Source organism: Schistocerca serialis, chromosome 1 (assembly GCF_023864345.2).
Source record: "Schistocerca serialis cubense isolate TAMUIC-IGC-003099 chromosome 1, iqSchSeri2.2, whole genome shotgun sequence".
In the NCBI taxonomy this organism is placed as follows: Eukaryota; Metazoa; Arthropoda; class Insecta; order Orthoptera; family Acrididae; genus Schistocerca; species Schistocerca serialis.
This window is the reverse complement of record NC_064638.1, coordinates 546,300,199-546,319,718: the sequence shown is the minus strand read 5'-3', so window position 1 is coordinate 546,319,718 and position 19,520 is coordinate 546,300,199. Positions and strand designations below refer to the sequence as shown.

At 40.7% G+C, this 19,520-nt stretch overlaps 1 protein-coding gene across 1 annotated transcript in view; it reads right to left on the bottom strand.

Moving 5' to 3' along the window:
• Positions 1 to 19,520, bottom strand: part of LOC126412701 (uncharacterized) — a 236,234-nt gene that overhangs the window by 161,293 nt on the left and 55,421 nt on the right. Inside the window, exon 6 of the mRNA XM_050082458.1 lies at positions 19,045 to 19,246. Coding sequence (XP_049938415.1) covers positions 19,045 to 19,246 — 202 coding nt within the window. The remainder of the gene's footprint in view (positions 1 to 19,044; positions 19,247 to 19,520) is intronic.

The window sequence follows — 19,520 nt, the reverse complement described above, 5'->3', positions numbered from 1 at the left end:
GACCCAATATCTAAGACAAGAACAAAAGTAGGCACAATATGCATTCATTAATGTTTTCTCACTACAGCATGATTTTAGTGAGCAAAGAAGGTAACATGTTTTGTTCAGTTTTGCACTGAGATATTCAATATGCTTATTCTATTTTATGTTGCTCTACAGCCAAAGCTCTAAGAATTTGGTTTTGGTACTGTTACCAACTAGCTCATTACTGATAGAAACTGATGGAATAAACATGTCCTTGTCGGGAGCACTGTGGAATTTTAGTGCAATGGCTTTTTAACTGCTTATTATAAGCTGATTATTCTGAGCCCAGCTGTTAAGTTGTTTTGTGTACATGGATACTGACTGCTCTAACTGTTCATTGCTGTCTCCTTTTAGTAGATTTGTGGTGCCATCTGCAAATATGATTGTTTTATGTGCATCAGCATTTAAATTTAGATCATTTACGTACAGAAGGAACTGATCCTTGGGGTACACCGCATTTAGTTTGTTTACAGTCAGATAAGTGTTCGCATACAATTTTTAGTTTGATATTTATGTGCTTGTGCACCCTGTCTGCTTACAATTAGTCAGGAAGGAACTGATCCAGTTGTTGGACAGACCTTGAATACCATATCTTACAAGCTTTGATAGCAGACTTTCATGATCGACCATGTCAAAAGCTTTTGACAGGTCAATAAATGGTCCTATTGATTCCTGTTTTTTTGTCCATAATGTTTAGGATGGAAATGATGCACTTACAAATAGCAGTTGTCTTTGACCTCTTATTTCTGAATGTAATTGCGATGGGTCTGTAGTTATTTACATCACCTTTCTCACCTTTTTTACATACTGGAATATATTTTGATGTTTTCAAACAATGGAAAATCCAGGATGGAATGTGACAATAACGGAAAGTTGTTGCTCACCATATAGCGGAGATAGCGAGTCACAAATGGCACAACAAAAAGATTCACACAATTATAACTTTCAGCCATTAAGGTCTTTGTCAGCAACAGACACACATACACTCACGCACACGCACACACACACTCATGCAAATGCAACTTGCACAAACGTCTGCAGTCTCAGGCAACTGAAACCACACTGCGAGCAGCAGCAACAGTGTGTGATGGGAGTGGCAACTGAGGGGATAAGGAAGAGACTGGGGCGGGGAGGGGAAGGGGATAGTATGGTCGGGGTGGCAGACAGGGAAGTGCTACAGTTTAGACGGAGGGCAGGAGAGAAGGTGGCAAGGTGGGGAGGGGGGAGGGGGGGAGGGGGGGAGGGGGGAAGAAGCGGAAAGAAGAGAATAAAAAGAAATTGAAATAATTGGTGTGGTGGTGAAATGACAGCTATGTAGTGCTGGAATGGGAGCAGGGAGGGAGCTGGATGGGTGAGGACAGTGGCTAACAAAGGTTGAGGACTGGAGAGTTATGGGAATGTAGGATGTATTGCAGAGAAACTTCCCACCTGAGCAATGCAGAGAAGCTGGTGTTGGTGGGAATGATCCATATGACACAGGCTGTGAAGCAGTCATTGAAATGAGAGATATCATGTTTGGCAGTGTGTTCAGCAACACAGTGGTCCACTTGTTTCTTGGCCACTGTTTGTCAGTGGTCATTCATGCAGACAGACAGCTTGTTAGTTGTCATGCCTACATAGAATGCAGCACAGTGGTTGCAGCTTGGCTTGTAAAACATGTGACTGGTTTCACAGGTAGCCCTGAACTTGATAGGATAGGCGATGTTAGTGACCGGACAGGAGTAGGTGGTGATAGGAACATGTACAGGACAGGTCTTGCATCTAGGTCTATTACAGGGGCTTGACCATGAGGTAAGGGATTGGGAGCAAGGGTTGTGTAAGAATGGACGCGTATATTGTGTAGGTTTGGTGGACAATGGAATACCGCTGTGGGAGGGGTGGGAAGGAAAGTGGGCAGGATATTTCTCATTTCAGGGCACGACGAGAGGTAGTCGAGACCCTGGCAGAGAGTTTAATTCAGTTGCTCCAGTCCTGGATGGTACTGAGTTACAAGGGGAATGTTCCTCTGTGGCTTGACTGTGGGACTTTGGGAGATGGTGGGAGACTGGAAAGATAAGGCATGGCATATTTGTTTTTGTACAAGGTTGGAAGGATAGTTACAGTAAGTGAAGGCTTCAGTGAGACCCTCGGTATATTCCAAAACGGACTGCTCGTCACTGCAGATGCGATGACCATGAGTGGCTAGGCTGTACAAAAGGGACTTCGTGGTATCGAATGTGTGGCAGCTGTTGAAGTGTAGGTATTTCTTGTAGTTAGTAGGTTTGATATGGATGGAGGTATTGATGTAGCCATCTCTGAGCTGGAGGTCAACATCTAGGAAGGTGGATTGTTGGGTTGAGTAGGACCAGGTGAAGCAAATGGGAGAGAAGTTGTTGGGGTTCTGGAGGAATGTGGAAAGGGTGTCCTCACCTTCAATTCAGACAGCAAAGATACCGTCAATGAATCTGAACTAAGTGAGGGGTTTAGGATTCTCAGTTTTTAGGACTCCTCTAGATGGCCCGTCATGAATAGGTTGGCATAGGATGGTGCCATGCAGGTGCCCATAGCCATACCCCGTACCCCAGATTGTTTGTAGTAATGCCTTCAAAGGAAAACTAATTGTGGATGAGGATATAGTTGGTCATGGCGACTAGGAAGGAGATTGCTGGTTTGGAATCCATAGTGTGTTTGGAAAGGTAGTGTTCAATAGCAGTAAGGCCATGGGCATTAGGAATGTTAGTGTACAGGGAGGTGGCATCAATAGTGACAAGCAGGGCACTGTGTATTAAGGGGACAGGAGCTGTGGAGAGTCTGTGGAGGAAATGGTTGGTATCTTTTATATAGGAGGGTAGGTTCTGGGGTTCGGGGGTGGGGGAGGGAGGGGGCATAGTAACCAGCCACAATGGGCCGTCCTGGTTGGTTGGGTTTATGGACTTTAGGAAGTTTGTAAAAGGTAGGAGTGTGGGGAGTGGTAGGGGTAAGAAGAGAGATGGACTCTGGGGAGAGGTTTTAGGATGGGCCTAAGGATTTGAGTAGTGACTGGAGATCCTGCTGGACTACTGGAATGGGGTCACTGTGGCAAGGTTTGTAGGTGGAAGTATCTGACAGCTGACGAAGTCTTTCCGCCAGATAATCCTTGCAGTTCCAAACAGTGGTTGTGGAGCCTTTGTCCGCAGGTAGGATTATAAGGTTGTGATCAGTTTTTAGATAGTGGACTGCAGTTCTTTCTGCAGATGTAAGGTTAGTTTGCATGTTGAGGGATTTGGGAAATTATGGCAAGGCACAAAGTTCAAGGTTAAGAAATTCTGGAAAGTTAATAAGGGACGGTTAGGGGACATTGGGTGTGGACCACGGTTGGATAGAAGACTCAACTGAGTAAGGTAAGGTTCAGTATTGGTCTTTGGTTGGGTCTGTCTGGTCAGGTTGGTGGCAAAAACATGGTCTGATTGGTCGGGTTGGTGGCAAAAACGTGTTTCCACTGAAAGGACCAGGAGAAGGAGAGAAGGTCTTTAACAAGTCCTGCATGATTGAATTTGGGAATGGGGCAAAAGGTGAGGCCTTTGGAAAGGACTGATATTTCTGTCGGACTATGGCTTCAAGGTTCATGACTGTTCCGGGTCTGTTTAGGTTCTGGATTCTATGTGGTGGTGGGAGGGAGTTTTGGAGGGTGGGGTAAGTGTAGTAGGTCTATGAGAAAGAGTTTGTCAGCTGTGAGGGGATGTGGGGGAGGTTTGGAGGTTGTTGTAGTGGTGGTGGACATTGGTACTCCGAAGCGAGAGTAGGAAGTTAGCAGGATGGACAGCTTTTTGAGGTGGCATTGTGCATGTTGCTCAAATTCCTGCAGGGCAAGAGTTTGAATGTGTGTTATGGGTTCCAGGAACTGGGGATTACATAGCAGGAGAATTTTGCGGATGGAGAGAAGACATGACAACCAACAAGCTGTCTGTCCACATGAATGACCACCGACAAACTGTGACCAAGAAACAAGTGTACCACCCCGTTGCTGAACACACTGCCAAACATGATATCCCTCATTTCAATGACTGCTTCACAGCCTGTGCCATACAGATCCTTCCCACCAACACCAGCTTTTCTGAATTGCGCAGGTGCGAACTTTCCCTGCAATACATCTTACATTCCTGTAACCCTTCTGTCCTCAACCTTCATTAGCCACTGTCCTCACACATCCAGCCCCCTTCCTTTTCCCGTTCCAGCACTACACAGCTGTCATTTCACACCCACATCCAATCTTTCAATTTCTTTTTATTCTCTCCTTTCTGCTCCCCCCCCCCCCCCTCACCCCATGCCACCTCTCCTACCCTCCATCTCTGCAGCACTTCACTGTCTGACACCCCCAACATACTATCCCTTCCCATCCCCACCCCAGCCTACTCCTTACCCCCACCCTGTTGCCGCCCCCATCATGCACTGGTGCTGCTGCTCGCAGTGTGGTTTCAGTTGCCTGAGACTGCAGACATGTGTACGAGTTCCATTTCCATGAGTGTGTGCATGTGCATGAGTGTGTACATGTGCATGAGTGTATGTGTGTCTATTGTTGACAAAGGCCTTAATGGCCGAAAGCTATAATTGTGTTAATCTTTTTGTTGTGCCATGTGCAACTCAGTATCTCTGCTACATGGCATGACTATCACCCAGTAATCAGTCAGGATGAATAGGCATAGGTAGAGGCAGAGGGTGTATATATGCTACACACAATATGCTGTTGCAGAGCATGCTGTACAATGTGACAGTCATGACCTCAGTGCCTGTTTCACCACACACGCCATCTGGATTCTTTCCCCAGACACTAGTTTCTCAGAACTCCACAGGTGTGAACTAGCACTATAACATGTCCTTGGTTTTCGCCACCCACCTGGCCTTAATTTATATTAATTCTTCCTGTCTCAGCATTTATTCACAGTAACTACTCTTTTCTTCACTCTGTTTTAGTGTCCCACATTTTCATTTTCTGACTTGTCTATTTTTCGGCATTCCTCCTCCCACCTCTGTTACATACAGTGCACTTAGCTTTTCACTCTTATTAACTCATGCAGATGTTTTAGCAGTAATCTCTGTCTTGCATATTACTCTGTCTTCCACCTTTAAGCTCTCACGTTTTCAAACCTCATCTGGTGCAGTCCCCAACACTCAGTCTTTCTTTCTCATCTCATCCAGTAAGTCTCCCCTGACACTGGGTGACTTTTCTAAACTGTACTACTTTCCTTAAACCTGTCCAGTGCTTTCCCTTCACAGCTCTTACTTTCCCTTCAACTTCTGCCAGAAGAAGGAGCCACTTGTAAAAGTTAAATCTTTTGTGTGTGCATTTCTCTGCCTCCGCTTGGTGAGTACATTTTTTGTTTATTCATTTATATTACATTATCAATAATTGATTATTTTTGTTGTTATATTTCACAAAAGATAGTTTGATTTGGTTATTTCAGCAGGGTGACAAAGAAGGCCAGGAGACATTCCAGTCAATTCTGAAGTTTATCTAACTTCTCCACTTTGTTGATCATCTTAACCCCATAGAGGTAATTTTTGTATGATTTTTGGCTTTCATGGCAAATTATTATTTTGAAATGTTCTTAAATATTGAGGTGGATTGCATCATCCAAATGGCATGACATTTTAGCAAACTGACTTGTTGCTATCTTCAAGAGGTCCTGATGACTGACTGTCTAATGCTTAACACTGACTTATACGCTCCTTCTGCATCCTTCTGGTGTTGAACATGGCCCTGCTGCACACAAGTACAGCTCCACTGCTGAGACAGCAGGGGCAGTGAGCTGGCATGATCCAAGTCTTGATCGTCAGTCTGTATGCTACAGCTGCCAAGCTCAAAATAGTCAAAAATAAGACTTAGAAAGATTATAATACATGAAAGATTTACCTTCAGTTTTCTTAATGAACATTATGAATAATCACAGTTTTAAACCTAGTGTACTCATAACTTGATGGAAAAGTGATGTAACCTACTAGTGTAACCTCACATATTGCTAGGTATCTTTAATAAGTAGCAAACAAGTTAAACTGTTCTGTGGGTGCAATACATGTAGGCTCCTCAGACCAGAACATCCTTATAATACATGTACTATTACTTCATGATAACATGATAAACCACCAACAATAAATCTCACTCTGTAGTCCAGAAACTATATTGACAAGAATATTCTACAATGGATACACTGGAAAAAAATAATAATAATATTCCCAGTTTCCTCAATCACTGGCAGAAAGAAAACTGGAATAATGTGCTTCAGCCTCATTTTGTACATGAAAGGTTTGCAGTTACAGATAGACCAACCATTATTACTTCAGATATCACTTTCCACTCGCACAGAAAAATAGTCATGCCCAAAAATAAAAGCCCATGGATTAAAAATACCATTATAACAATATTATGAAAGGATAGTTGATACCCATCATATTGCAGAGGTACAGAGTCACAGACAGGCACCATGAAAAGACTGTCAGAAAGTAAACTTTTGGCCAACAAGGCCTTCATCGAAAATAGACAACACAGACACATACCCACTGACACAAATGCCACTCACACACACATGACCACAGTCTCTGACTGCTGGGGCTACACTGTGAGCACCAGCACACGATGGGAGAAGCAACCGGCTGTTGGGTGTAAGGAGGAGGCTGGGGAGGGGTGTCCCGACTGTACCTAGCTGCCCTACTTTCTATTTACCTTGTTCCTGTATGCTTCCATAAGCAGCACTTTACCACCCCCCACCCCTACCCTGCTATCCCTCCCCCTCCCCTCCCCAGTCTTCTCCTTACTCCCAACTCCCGGTCGCTTCTCCCATCATGTGCTGGTCCTTGCAGTCTAGTCTCAGCAACCAGAGACTGTGTCATGTGTGTGTAAGTAGTGTTTGCATGTGTGTGTGTGTGTGTGTGTGTGTGTGTGTGTGTGTGTGTGTGTGTGTGTGTGTGTGTGTTTGTGTTGTTGTGTTGTCTATTTCTGGTAAAGGCCTTGTTGGCCAAAAGCTTAGTTTCTGACGGTCCATTTGTTGGGCCTATCTGCAACTCAGCATCTTCACTATATGGTGAGTAGCAACAATCTTTCCATAATATCATCATATTCCATCCTGGATTTTCCACTGTTTGAAATACCATTATAATATCATAAAAATGAATCAGATTAGTGCATAATAATCATTGAGACAGATACAGGCAATCATACTTAAGGAAGTAAAAACTTATTTGTAATAAATATAACATTGTTTTTGTTGTGGTCTTCAGTCCAGAGACTGGTTTGATGCAGCTCTCCATGCTACTCTATCCTGCGCAAGCTACTTCATCTCTGTGTACCTACTACAACCTACATCCTTCTGAATCTGTTCAGTGTATTCATCTCTTGGTCTACCTCTACAATTTTTACCCTCCACGATTCCGTACAATACTAAATTGATGATCCCTTGGTGCCTCAGAATGTCTCCTACCAACCTGTCCCATCTTTTAGTCAGGTTGTGCCACAATTTCCTCTTCTCCCCAATTCTATTCATTAGTTACATGATATACCCATCAATCTTCAACATTCTTCTGTAGCACCAAATTTCGAAAGCTTCTATTCTCTTCTTGTCTAAAGTATTTATCGTCCATGTTTCACTTCCATTCATGGCTACACTCCATACAAATACTTTCAGAAATGACTTCCTGACACTTAAATCTATACTCAATGTTAACAAATTTCTCTTCTTCAGAAACGCTTTCCTTGCCATTGCCAGTCTATATTTTATATCCTCTCTACTTTGACCATCATAAGTTATTTTGCTCCCCAAGTAGCAAAACACACCTACTACTTTAAGTGTCTCATTTCCTAATCTAATTCACTCAGCATCAACTGTTTTCACTCAGCCACATTCCATTATTCTTGTTTTGCTTTTATTGGTGTTCATCTTATATCTTCCTTTCAAGGCACTGTCCATTCTGTTCAAGTGCTCTTCCAGGTCCTTTGCTGTCTCTGACGGAATTACGATGCCATCGGCAAACCTCAAGGTTTTTATATTTTATAACATTGGGGACAGGCTTCAACTCTGTCTCACACCCTTGTCAACCACTACTTCCCTTTCATGTCCCTCAACTCTTGTAACTGCCATCTTGTTTCTGTACAAATTGTAAATAGCCTTTTGCTCCCTGTATTTTACGCAGGCCACCCTCAGAATTTTAAAAAGAGTATTCCAGTCAATATTGTCAAAAGCTTCCTCCAAGTGTACAAATGTTAGAAATGTAGGTTTGCCATTCCTTAATCTACCTCCTAAGATAAGTCGTATGGTCAGTATTGCCTCTCATGTTCCAACATTTCAACCGAATCTGAACTGATCTTCCCAGAGATTGGCATCTACCAGTTTTTCCATTTGTCTGTAAAAAATTTGTGTTAGTATTTTGCAGTTTTGGTTTATTTAACTGATACTTTGGTAATTTTCACGTCTTTCAACACCTACTTTCTTTGGGATTGGAATTAGTATATTCTGCTTTACGTCTGAGGATATTTCACCTGTCTCATATACCTTGCTCACCAGATGGTAGAGTTTGTAATGGCTGGCTCTCCCACAGTTATCAGTAGTTCTAATGGAATGTTGACTGCTACCAGGGCCATGTTTCAACTTAGGACTTTCAGTGCTCTGTCAAATTCTTCATGCAGTATCATATCTCCCATTTCAAACTTCATTTACATCCTCTTCAATTTCCATAATATTGCCCTTTACTACATTGCCCTTGTATAGACTCTCTGTATACTCCTTCCACCCTTCTGCTTTGCCTTCTTTGCTTAGGACTGGTTTTCAATCTGAGCCCTTGATATTCCTGCAGGTGTTTCTCTTTTCTCCAAAGACCTCTTTAATCCTCCTGTAGGCGGTACCTACCTTACCCCTAGTGATACCTGCCTCCACATCCTTGCATTTGCCCTCTAGCCATCCTTGCTTGACCATTTTGCACTTCCTGTCAATCTCATTTCTGAGACATTTGTATTCCTTTTCACCTGCTTCATTTACTGCAATTTTATATTTTCTACTTTTATCAATTAAATTTAATCTCTTCAGTTACTCAAGGTTTTCTATAAGCCTTCATCTTTTTACCCACTTGATCTTCTACTGCCTTCTCTATTTCATCTCTCAAAGCTACCCATTCTTACACTGTATTTCTTTCCCCTGTTCTTATCAATCATTCCCTAAGGCTCTCTCTGGAACTCTCTACAACCTCTGGTTTTTTCAGTTCATCCAGGTCTCATCTCCTTAAATTACTACCTTTTTTGCAGTTTCTTCAGTTTTAAACTACAGTTCATAATCAATAAATTGTGGTCAGAGATTATCATATGTATGTGTTAAATGCATGTTCTTTTGGATGAGGGCACCTTGGGTGTTCTCAGTGGATGATATAAATCAGAGGATGGCAACACTCCAGTGTTCAGCATAGTTGTGTCTGGTGTCGCGAACAAATTTTTTTAATATAACTCCACCTCTGATGCAGAGAAAAGGATACGCAAGATGGAAAAATCCAATACTATCATGAGGGATGTTTACAATAAAAAATTATTTTCCAAGAAACCTGAAATAAACCCTACACATCAGTTCACCCATACATTTATTGTATTCAACAGATCCCATCACGGAAAAGAACCTTCAGAGTGCAGAAAAAGTCAGTGCACACATTAACAAAAGACAAGCAAATAATAGAGACCTAATCTGTACACAGTATTAACAATAAACACACTACTCCGTTCTATTTCTGCTTATGACAGCCAAATTTAGCCAAATATATTGGAAGAAAAGCCATTACTCGAAACAACAGTTACTTCCTCAGTTATTTTAAAAAGCTGTTGTTTATTTTCTATTTTTATCTTAATAATTACTTGATTACACTGACATTTTTCAAAGAAGATAGTTACCTATGTCAGTAACAACAAAGACCCGTTTAGGATTACACTACTATCAGTCATGCAGCTTTATGGTGAACTTTGTTATTTGCCATATTGCTCATAAAAATTTTCAGTTCTATAAAATAGCTATTCAGATCATTTGTAGGCATAGTGACTAGAGAGTTATCTTTTTAACTTCATTTTGAATCAGGCTGGATTTCTTGTCTTATGTTGAAAGGAAGCTTATTGTATCAGAGTATATGCCCACACGTAACTGAATGCCTTATACTGAATCAAAAGTTAAAGGAAAAAATGAATATTGGAAAGGAGATGTGTACAGGAAATATGGAGTCCACAAAAGCGATAACCTTCTGAGATATGAGAGGATAATGAAGATATAACAGCACGAATAAAAAAGGGAGGAGATTGATATTCTTCAACCATTTGTATAAAATAGATGACGACAAATAAATCAAATAGTTCTTCAATTAGCCTTGGCAAAAGAAGTCAACAACCAACTGGATTCAAACGAGGATAGGTTTCTAAGAAAAAAAGAAATTACGGAAAGGGACAATTTAGAACAAAAGTGTTAAACAGAGTGTCCCAAAGAAAACGGGTACCACTCACACATCAGTTAATCATCTCTATTTGAACTATTTGTCAGTTGGCAACACTGTCTTGATTATCGACTGGATTACATTTTATCTGAAAGTTGAGTGCAGCTCTGTGTTCGTGCATCAGTTGGTGTGAGAAGCTTGTACTGTTGAGTTGTTACAGAAATGGGGTGGTTTGCATTAGAACAGCGAATTGCTATTGTTGAGTGTTACATAGACTGGCTCCATCAAGGAATGTAAAGAAATGTTTCAAGTGAAGTATCCTGGCAGGAAATTGTCCATGACCAGCACAACTCAAGAGCTGCACAAGAAATGGAGGGCTGTAGGATCAGTTCAGAATGTGCAGAGAAATAGGCGACCAACAGTGAGGAGCCCCGCAACTACAGAAAGAATTTGCATGGACATTTACAAGAAGTCTCTGCAAGTCAATAAGGAGGTTATTGCAGCAGGTTGACATATCACATATATTTTTTCATTGTATACTGAAAGACGCAAAATTAAAAGCCTATTGTGTGAGTGGTGCAAGAGTTGAAATTTGAGGATCAGGAGAAAAGAGTTCATTATTGTAACTTGCTGTTAACATCAAATACTAATGCTTACTTGGATCCCTTGCTTTACTTCATATCAGATGAGGCCTAGCTTCTTTTTCAGATTATGAACACTACCAGAATTGCAGATACTTGTTGCAGGACAACACACATATTCTGCATGAAGAACCTCTTGACTCAGAGAAGATAGGTGTTTGGTGTGCATTGTCCAGCACGTGTATTATTGACCCCAAGTGCATTTTTGCCCCCCCCCCCCCCAATGAACCATGGACTTTGCTGTTTGTGGGGAAGCTTGCATGCCTCAACAATACAGATAGCTGTTCCTTAGGTGCAACCACAACAGAGGAGTATCTTTTGAAGGGCCAGGCAAACATGTGGTTCCTAAAGAGGGGCAGTAGCCTTTTCAGTAGCTGCAGGGGCAACAGTCTGGAGGATTGAGTGATCTGGTCTTGTAACATGAATCAAAACGGTCTTGCTGTGCTGGTACTTTGAATAGCTGGAAAGCAAAGGGAAACTACAGCCATAATTTTTCCCAGGGGCATGCAGCTTTACTGTCGGGTTAAATGATAATGGTATCCTCTCGTATAAAATATTCCAGAGGTAAAATAGTCCCCCATTCAGATCTCCAGGCAGGGACTACTCAGGAAGACATCATTATCAGGAGAAAGAAAACTGGCATTCTACGGATAGAGAGTGGAATGTCAGGTCTCTTAATCAGGCAGTTAGGTCAGAAAATTTAAAACGTGAAATGGATAGTTGAAGTTAGATGTAGTGGGAATTAGTGAAGTTCAGTGGCAAGAAGAACAAGACTTCTGGTCAATAAGTCAGGTGAATACGGAGTTATACATACAAAATCAGAAAAGGGTAATACAGGAGTAGGTTTAATAATGAATAAAAAAATAGGAGCACAGATAAGACACTACGAACAGCATAGTGAACATATTATTGTAGCCAAGATAGACACGAAGCCCACATCTACAACAGTAGTACAAGTTTATATGCCAACTAATTGCACAGATGACAAAGAGATTAAAGAAATGTGTGATGTGATAAAAGAAATTATTCAGATAGTTAATGGAGATGAAAATTTAATAGTCATGGGAGACTGGAATTCGATAGTAGGCAAAGGAAGAGAAGGAAAAATAGTAGGTGAATACTGACTCGGGGGTAAGAAATGAAAGAGAAAGCTGCCTGGTAGCATAACTTAATCATAGCTAATACTTGGTTTAATAATCACAAAAGAAGGTTGTATACATGGAAGAGACCTGGAGCCACTGTAAGATTTCAGATAGATTATATAATGGTAAGACAGAGATTTAGGAAGCAGGTTTTAAACTGTAAGATATTTCCAGAGGCAGATGTGGACCCTGAACACAATTTATTGCTTATGAACTGTAGACTAAAACTGAAGAAATTTCAAAAAGGTAGGAATTTGAGAAGATGGAACCTGGATAAACTGAAAGAACCAGATGATGTAGAGAGTTTCAGAGAGAGCATTAGGGAACAATTGACAAATACAGCAGAAAGAAACACAGTAGAAGATGAATGGGTAGCTTTGAGAGATGAAATAGTGAAGGGAGCAGATGATCGAGTACGTAGAAAGACAAGGGCTAGTAGAAAACACTGGGTAACAGATATTGAATTTAATCGATGAAAGGAGAAAATATTAAAATGCAGTAAATGAAGCAGGAGGAAAGGAATACAAAGGTCTCAAAAATGAGATTGACAGGAAGTGCAAAATGGCTAAGCAAGGATGGCTAGAGGACAACTGTAATGATGTAGAGGCATGTATCACTAGAGGTAATATAGATACTGCCTACAGGAAAATTAAACAGACCTTTGGAGGAAACAGAACCAGCTGTTTGAATATCAAGAGTGCAGATGGAAAACCAGTCTTAAGTGAAGAAGAGAAAGCATTAAGGTGGAAGGAGTATATAAAGGATCTATACAAGGGTGATGTACTTGAGGACAATATTATGTAAATGGAAAAGGACATAGATGAAGATGAAATGGGAGACATGACACTGTGTGAAGAATTTGACAGAGCACTGAGAGAGCTAAATCAAAAAAAGTCCCTGGGTGTAGACAACATTCCATTAGAACTGCTGATAGCCTTGGAACAGCCAACCTTGACAAAACTCTACCATCTGGTGAGCAAGATGTATAAGACGGGTGAAATACCCTCAGACTTCAAGAAGAATATAACAATTCCAATCCCAAAAAAAGCTTGTGTTGACAGGTGTGAAAATTACCAAACTATCAGTTTAATGAGTCATGGCTGCAAAATGCTAACACAAATTCTATAAGATGAATGGAAAAACTGGTAGAAGACGACCTCAGGGAAGATCAGTTTGGATTCCGTAGAAATGTTGAAACATGTGAGGCAAGTAGTAGATGAGTTTTGCTATCTGTGGAGCAAAATAACCGATAATGTCAATGTAGAGAGGATATAAAATACAGACTGGCTCGGCAAGGAACGCATATCTGAAGAAGAGAAATTTGTTAACATCGAGTATAGATTTAAGTGTCAGGAAGTCTTTTCTGAAAGTATTTGTATGGAGTGTAGCCATGTATGGAAGTGAAACATGGACGATAAATAGTTTAGACAAGAAGAGAATAGAAGCTTTGAAATGTGGTGCTTCAGATTAGATGGGTAAATCATGTAACTAATGAGGAGGTACTGAACAGAATTGAGGAGAAGAGGAATTTGTGGCACAACTTGACTAGAAGAAGGGATTGATCGGTAGGACATGTTCTGAGGCATCAAGGGATCACCAATTTAGCACTGGAGGGAAGCGTGGAGGGTAAAAATCATAGAGGGAGACCAAGAGATGGATACAGTAAGCAGATTCAGAAGGATGTAGGTTGCAGTAGTTACTCAGAGATGAAGAAGCTTGCCCAGGTTATAGTAGCATGGAGAGCTGCATCAAACTAGTCTGTGGCCCAAAGATCACAACAACTCATTTTCAATTACATTTTGAACAGTGCCAGATCTGTAGAGATCTTTGACTCTTTCTGTGCACAATTAACAGACACAGGTAAGTTATATACAGTATTCCAACAAGACACAGCAATCACTCACACATCCAACTAAAGTATGGCCTACATCACACTGTGGACTTGACAGTAGAGGTCTCTGATGAACAAGGACCTCCATACTCAACATCACTTGATTTTTATTTATGGGACGCACTAAAAATAAAAGTGTATGCTGACAATCCTTGCATAATAAATGATCTGAAATGGAACATTCCTAGAGAAATTAACAAAATCACACCTGCATAATTACAGCGTGTTGCTGGTAACATCGCCACACGAAGTCAGCAATGCCTGGATACCAATGATCACCACTTTCACCATCTCTTATAAACAGGTAACTACACTACTGGCCATTAAAATTGCTACACCAAGAAGAAATGCAGATGATAAACGGGTATTCATTGGACAAATATATTATACTAGAACTGACATGTGATTACATTTTCACGCAATTTGGGTGCATAGATCCTAAGAAATCAGTACCCAGAACAACCACATCTGCCCATAATAACAGCCTTGATATGCCTGGGCATTGAGTCAAACAGAGCTTGGATGGCATGTACAGGTACAGCTGCCCATGCAGCTTCAACTCGATACCACAGTTCATCATGAGTAGAGACTGGCGTATTGTGACGAGCCAGCTGCTCGGCCACCATCGACCAGACGTTTTCAATTGGTGAGAGATCTGGAGAATGTGCTGGCCAGGGCAGCAGTTGGACATTTTCTGTATCCAGAAAGGCCCATACAGGACCTGCAACATGCGGTCGTGTATTATGCTGCTGAAATGTAGGGTTTTGCAGGGATCAAATGAAGGGTAGAGCCACGGGTTGTAACACATCTGAAATGTAATGTCCACTGTTCAAAGTGCCGTCAATGCGAACAATAGGTAACCGAGACGTGTAACCGATGGCACCCCATACCATGACGCCGGGTGATACGCCAGTATGGCGATGACATACACACTTCCAATGTGCGTTCACCGCGATGTTGCCAAGCACGGATGCAACCATCATGATACTGTAAACAGAACCTGGATTCATCGAAAAAAATGACGTTTTGACATTCATGCACCCAGGCTCACCGTTGAGTACACCATCCCAGACACTCCTGTCTGTGATGTAGCATCAAGGGTAACCGCAGCCATGGTCTCCGAGCTGATAGTCCATGCTGCTGCAAACATTGTCGAACTGTTCGTGCAGATGGTTGTCGTCTTGCAAACATCCCCATCTGTTGACTCAGGGATTGAGATGTGGCTGCATGATCCGTTACAGCCATGCGGATAAGATGTCTGTCATCTCGACTGCTAGTGATACAAGGCCGTTGGGATCCAGCGCGGCGTTCCGTATTACCCTCCTGAACCCACTGATTCCATATTCTGCCAACAGTCACTGGATATGAACCAATGCGAGCAGCAATGTTGTGATACGATAAACTGCAATCGCGATAGGCTACAATCCGACCTTTATCAAAGTCGGAAACGTGATGGTACGCATTTCTCCTCCTTACATGAGGCATCACAACAACATTTCACCAGGCAATGCCGGTCAACTGCTGTTTGTGTATGAGAAATCAGCTGGAAACTTTCCTCATGTCAGCACGATGTAGGTGTTGCCACCAGTGCCAACATTGTGTGAACGCTCTGATAAGCTAATCATTTGCATATCACAGCATCTTCTTCCTGTTGGTTAAATTTCGCATCTATAGCATGTCATCTTCATGGTGTAGCAATTTTAATGGCCAGTAGTGTATATGTTTTTTAAGGTTACTATTATTTACTTTTTCAGTTAGCTCACTGTTACTTGACTCTCAGGCATGAGGTATACCAATTTTATGTGGGACACCCTAAACAGAAGGCTTCCAAAACAGGAAAGAAAATGAAACAGATTCAAAGTTGACTGAGGAGAATAAAGAGCAGCACAGTGAGAGAATAATACTTTACTGGACAAAAAGAAAGAGACAGAAAAGACTGCAAAGAATTGAAATTGGAATGCAATCTTTAGCAGGCCTCAACAATAGAAGAAGAAGAAGAAGAAGAAGAGGAACAAAATGAAGAATATATAATCATAATAATACAGCACTTATACTGGGGATGATGATTCTTATTCCTAACCAACAGGCATTTATACTTCTGGTAGAAGCTCATGGTTAACAAGCAACAAGATTATTCTTAATAGCAATAAAATAGAACAGATACAGTACCCCACACATTGTTGTATCCATGCTGATATTCATCTCCTTTAAAATGGTGGCTTGATCAGTGCTGCAGAAGACACAAAATTTCTGGGAATGAGGGCTGATTAAAAGTGACTCCTACAGAAGCTGACTGTAGTTATCTTTGTAATAATAGAAGTATGCTCCACAGAGCAATGACACCTTTTCACTTTGCCTACTTTCAAATTTGTTCATGTGTGTGTGAATTTCTAAGGGACCAACCTGCTGAGGTCCTTGGTCTCTAGCCTTACACACTACTTAAACTAACTTACACTGAGCACAACACACACACCCATGCCTGAGGGAGGACTCGAACCTCCGGCGAGAGGGACTGAGCGATTCATGACATGGCACCTCTAACTACACAGCCACTCTGTGTGGCTTGCCTGCTTTCATTCCTGATGTAGGAACATATTTAAACATCTGAGTGTTCTTACATTGACATCACATTACATCTCTGACTTCTTTCAAAGGAACAACATTACCAGTTCAATGATCTAGTTCCAGTAGAATTAGATTTATGCAACCACAACATGAGACAAAAAATGTTAATACTGCCACCATATGTAGGGTTTACTGTGGATCCTGCATAGTTAAAAGATCTTCAATAAGCTGCCCACTGACATAAAGTTAGAAATCAGGAATTCCTGTGAATTCAAAGTAAAATTATACATCTTATTAGTCACTCTGGCAAATCATCTAATTATCTGAACTAGTTTCTGTTAACAGCTTGACAAATAGTATTGTTAACTGTAACCAGGCTTCCATCCATTCCTACATCACTTAAATAACTACTGTTACATGATAAACATCTGTGTAGTCACGCAGATATCAAGCTAGCAATAGGTAATGAAGAGCAGCTATTTGATTTGATTATTAAATGAGGAAGCATTTTATTGCAAAGTAGATGTGTCTCTTCAACTTTGTTGTGCACTAAAATGGAATGAAAAGTAGGAAAACTGTTCCTGTAAAGAGAATATAGTATCATTTACCTGATCCAGCCACCCTAATTTGCATTTTCCATGGTTTTGCAAAAATCAGTCCTGGCTAGTTATGGGATGATTCCAACGAACAGGGAATGACCAATACATTCTCCTTTCTCTGCTCATTAAATTTTTTTAATGACATATGCATGGAGTCAGGCAAAGAGATTTCACATCACCAGAACTGTTCTTAGCAGTGTTAGAGGAAGTTTTCAGAACCTTCAAATGAGATAACAAAGGAATAGTTATTAATTGAACACACCATAAATACCTTTGTTTTGCTGACAACCATATGCTGTTTGCCTCTAGCACAGATAAACTTCAACAATGAATTAAATAACTTAACAGAGCAACCCTTAAAACAGCCCAGAAAATCAACAGACTACTCTCGGATCATGCTAAGCATATGGATGACAATGTAAGGAGATCTTTTACCTATCATGCGACCAGTGAGAAATTTATGAACCTAGCACGGCACTATGCTACTCCAACTGCTGGTGAATATTTTAAACCAGTACTAAGTGGAACAGTGAGATAGCCTGTGGAGATTCTCCATGGTACCAAGTTATATATGCTCAAGAATGTATATACTGTACTGTAAATAAATTCATTTATGTTTTACTCATTCTATAGTGTCTGATATGTTCTAGTGTATTCATCTCCCTCATTGCAGTGATGGACACAACAGATGGGACTACTGCGAGAGGCAGTAAAACAAAGAAATGAATCAAAAGACAGACTTGAGTGAAAAACAATTATAACCATAATGAAAATGAAAAAGATGGGAGCAGTGGTAAGATGCCAGGCAAATGGATGGAATATGGTGGATGGAAGTTTCAGTGGATGTGAAGACATACAGAAATACCAAAGCAATAACACAATGGATATTGGTTTGGTGATTTTAGAAAGCATACAAAAGCAATGTGGATGTCATATTTGAAGATTATAATTCATGACAGTCTTGTTGGAAGCCTTTATGCAGCAGTCAGTGTCAAGTAGCTGATGATCCATAATACAAGCATTGTTGTAGTTTTCAGTTAAATTTTTATTCTAGAATTGCATAGTTCATTCTTTTAAGATTTTTATTATTTTTTGTGAATAAGTTCTGGATGTACTGTCATCTATTCTATGACCTGGTGTTGTTGAAATGTAGAACTTTAATCAAAAAACATATCAAATAAATTAATATTACTTACAGTTTGTACAGGTGTGTGTAGTAATGTACAAGATAGCCTGTAACATATAGTTGTCACTCTAAATTGTGACAAAAAATCAATGTACAGCAGAACTATGCAACTGGTACTTAAGAGTATTTAGTTTGGTATTACAAAAGGCATTTCTATGAATCAGCAATAACAAAATTCATATGGGTTCTATGGCTCCCAAAATAAAAATTTGAGTGTTACTTTAAGAGGACTTTTATTCTCACTCTCACTTTCATTCTCCATCTCTCTCTCTCTCTCTCTCTCTCTCTCTCTCTCTCTCTCTCTCTCTCTCTCTCCCCCCCCCCCCCTCTCCCTCTCCCTCTCCCTCTCCCTCTCCCTCTCAAGGATTTCAAGACCTTTTCCATTATATTTTATTTATAATGATTTCATCCCCACTTTAGAAGTACAACATCCTCCTCTATGCCAAAAGACTAATATAAAAATAAAATGTAGATATACAAAAATTAAGAATTTATTAACAGTATCAACTCATAAATGAGAATTATTTTTGAAATATCATGGAAAGTTTACAGGGTCACAAGGCATGTCCTTCTCAAAATGCAGCATAGCACTCACTTGTCGTAGTTGCTGAATCCAGGACGGAGCTGACAACTGAGTTCTTTGAGCTGGATTTTAATATTATCCAGTGCATCCTGACAAAGTTTAGGAAGAGGTGTCCCAGGCTGTACAGCGCCCCTCCGTGGAACATCACGAACGCCATTTGGAGGCACCTCCACACGCAAGCAGGGAAATTTTTCGAGCCCATGAACTGTAAATACTAAATTAGGGGGGAAAATCTTGATGTATAACATCATCAGTAATGCAGCAGCATATATATCACATAAAGAGATCATCATTTAGACATACATGTACAGTGCAACTGTAGTTGGCACAACTTGTAATATGATGGATCAAGTTACACATCATGAAGTGCACTTTACAGCCTATTAATAACTGTCACAATATGAGATTTGGCATATTTTTGAAACTCAGATTACATGGTACCTCAACCAAATTATATTTTTCAGCACAAAAACTGCCACATTCAAGTT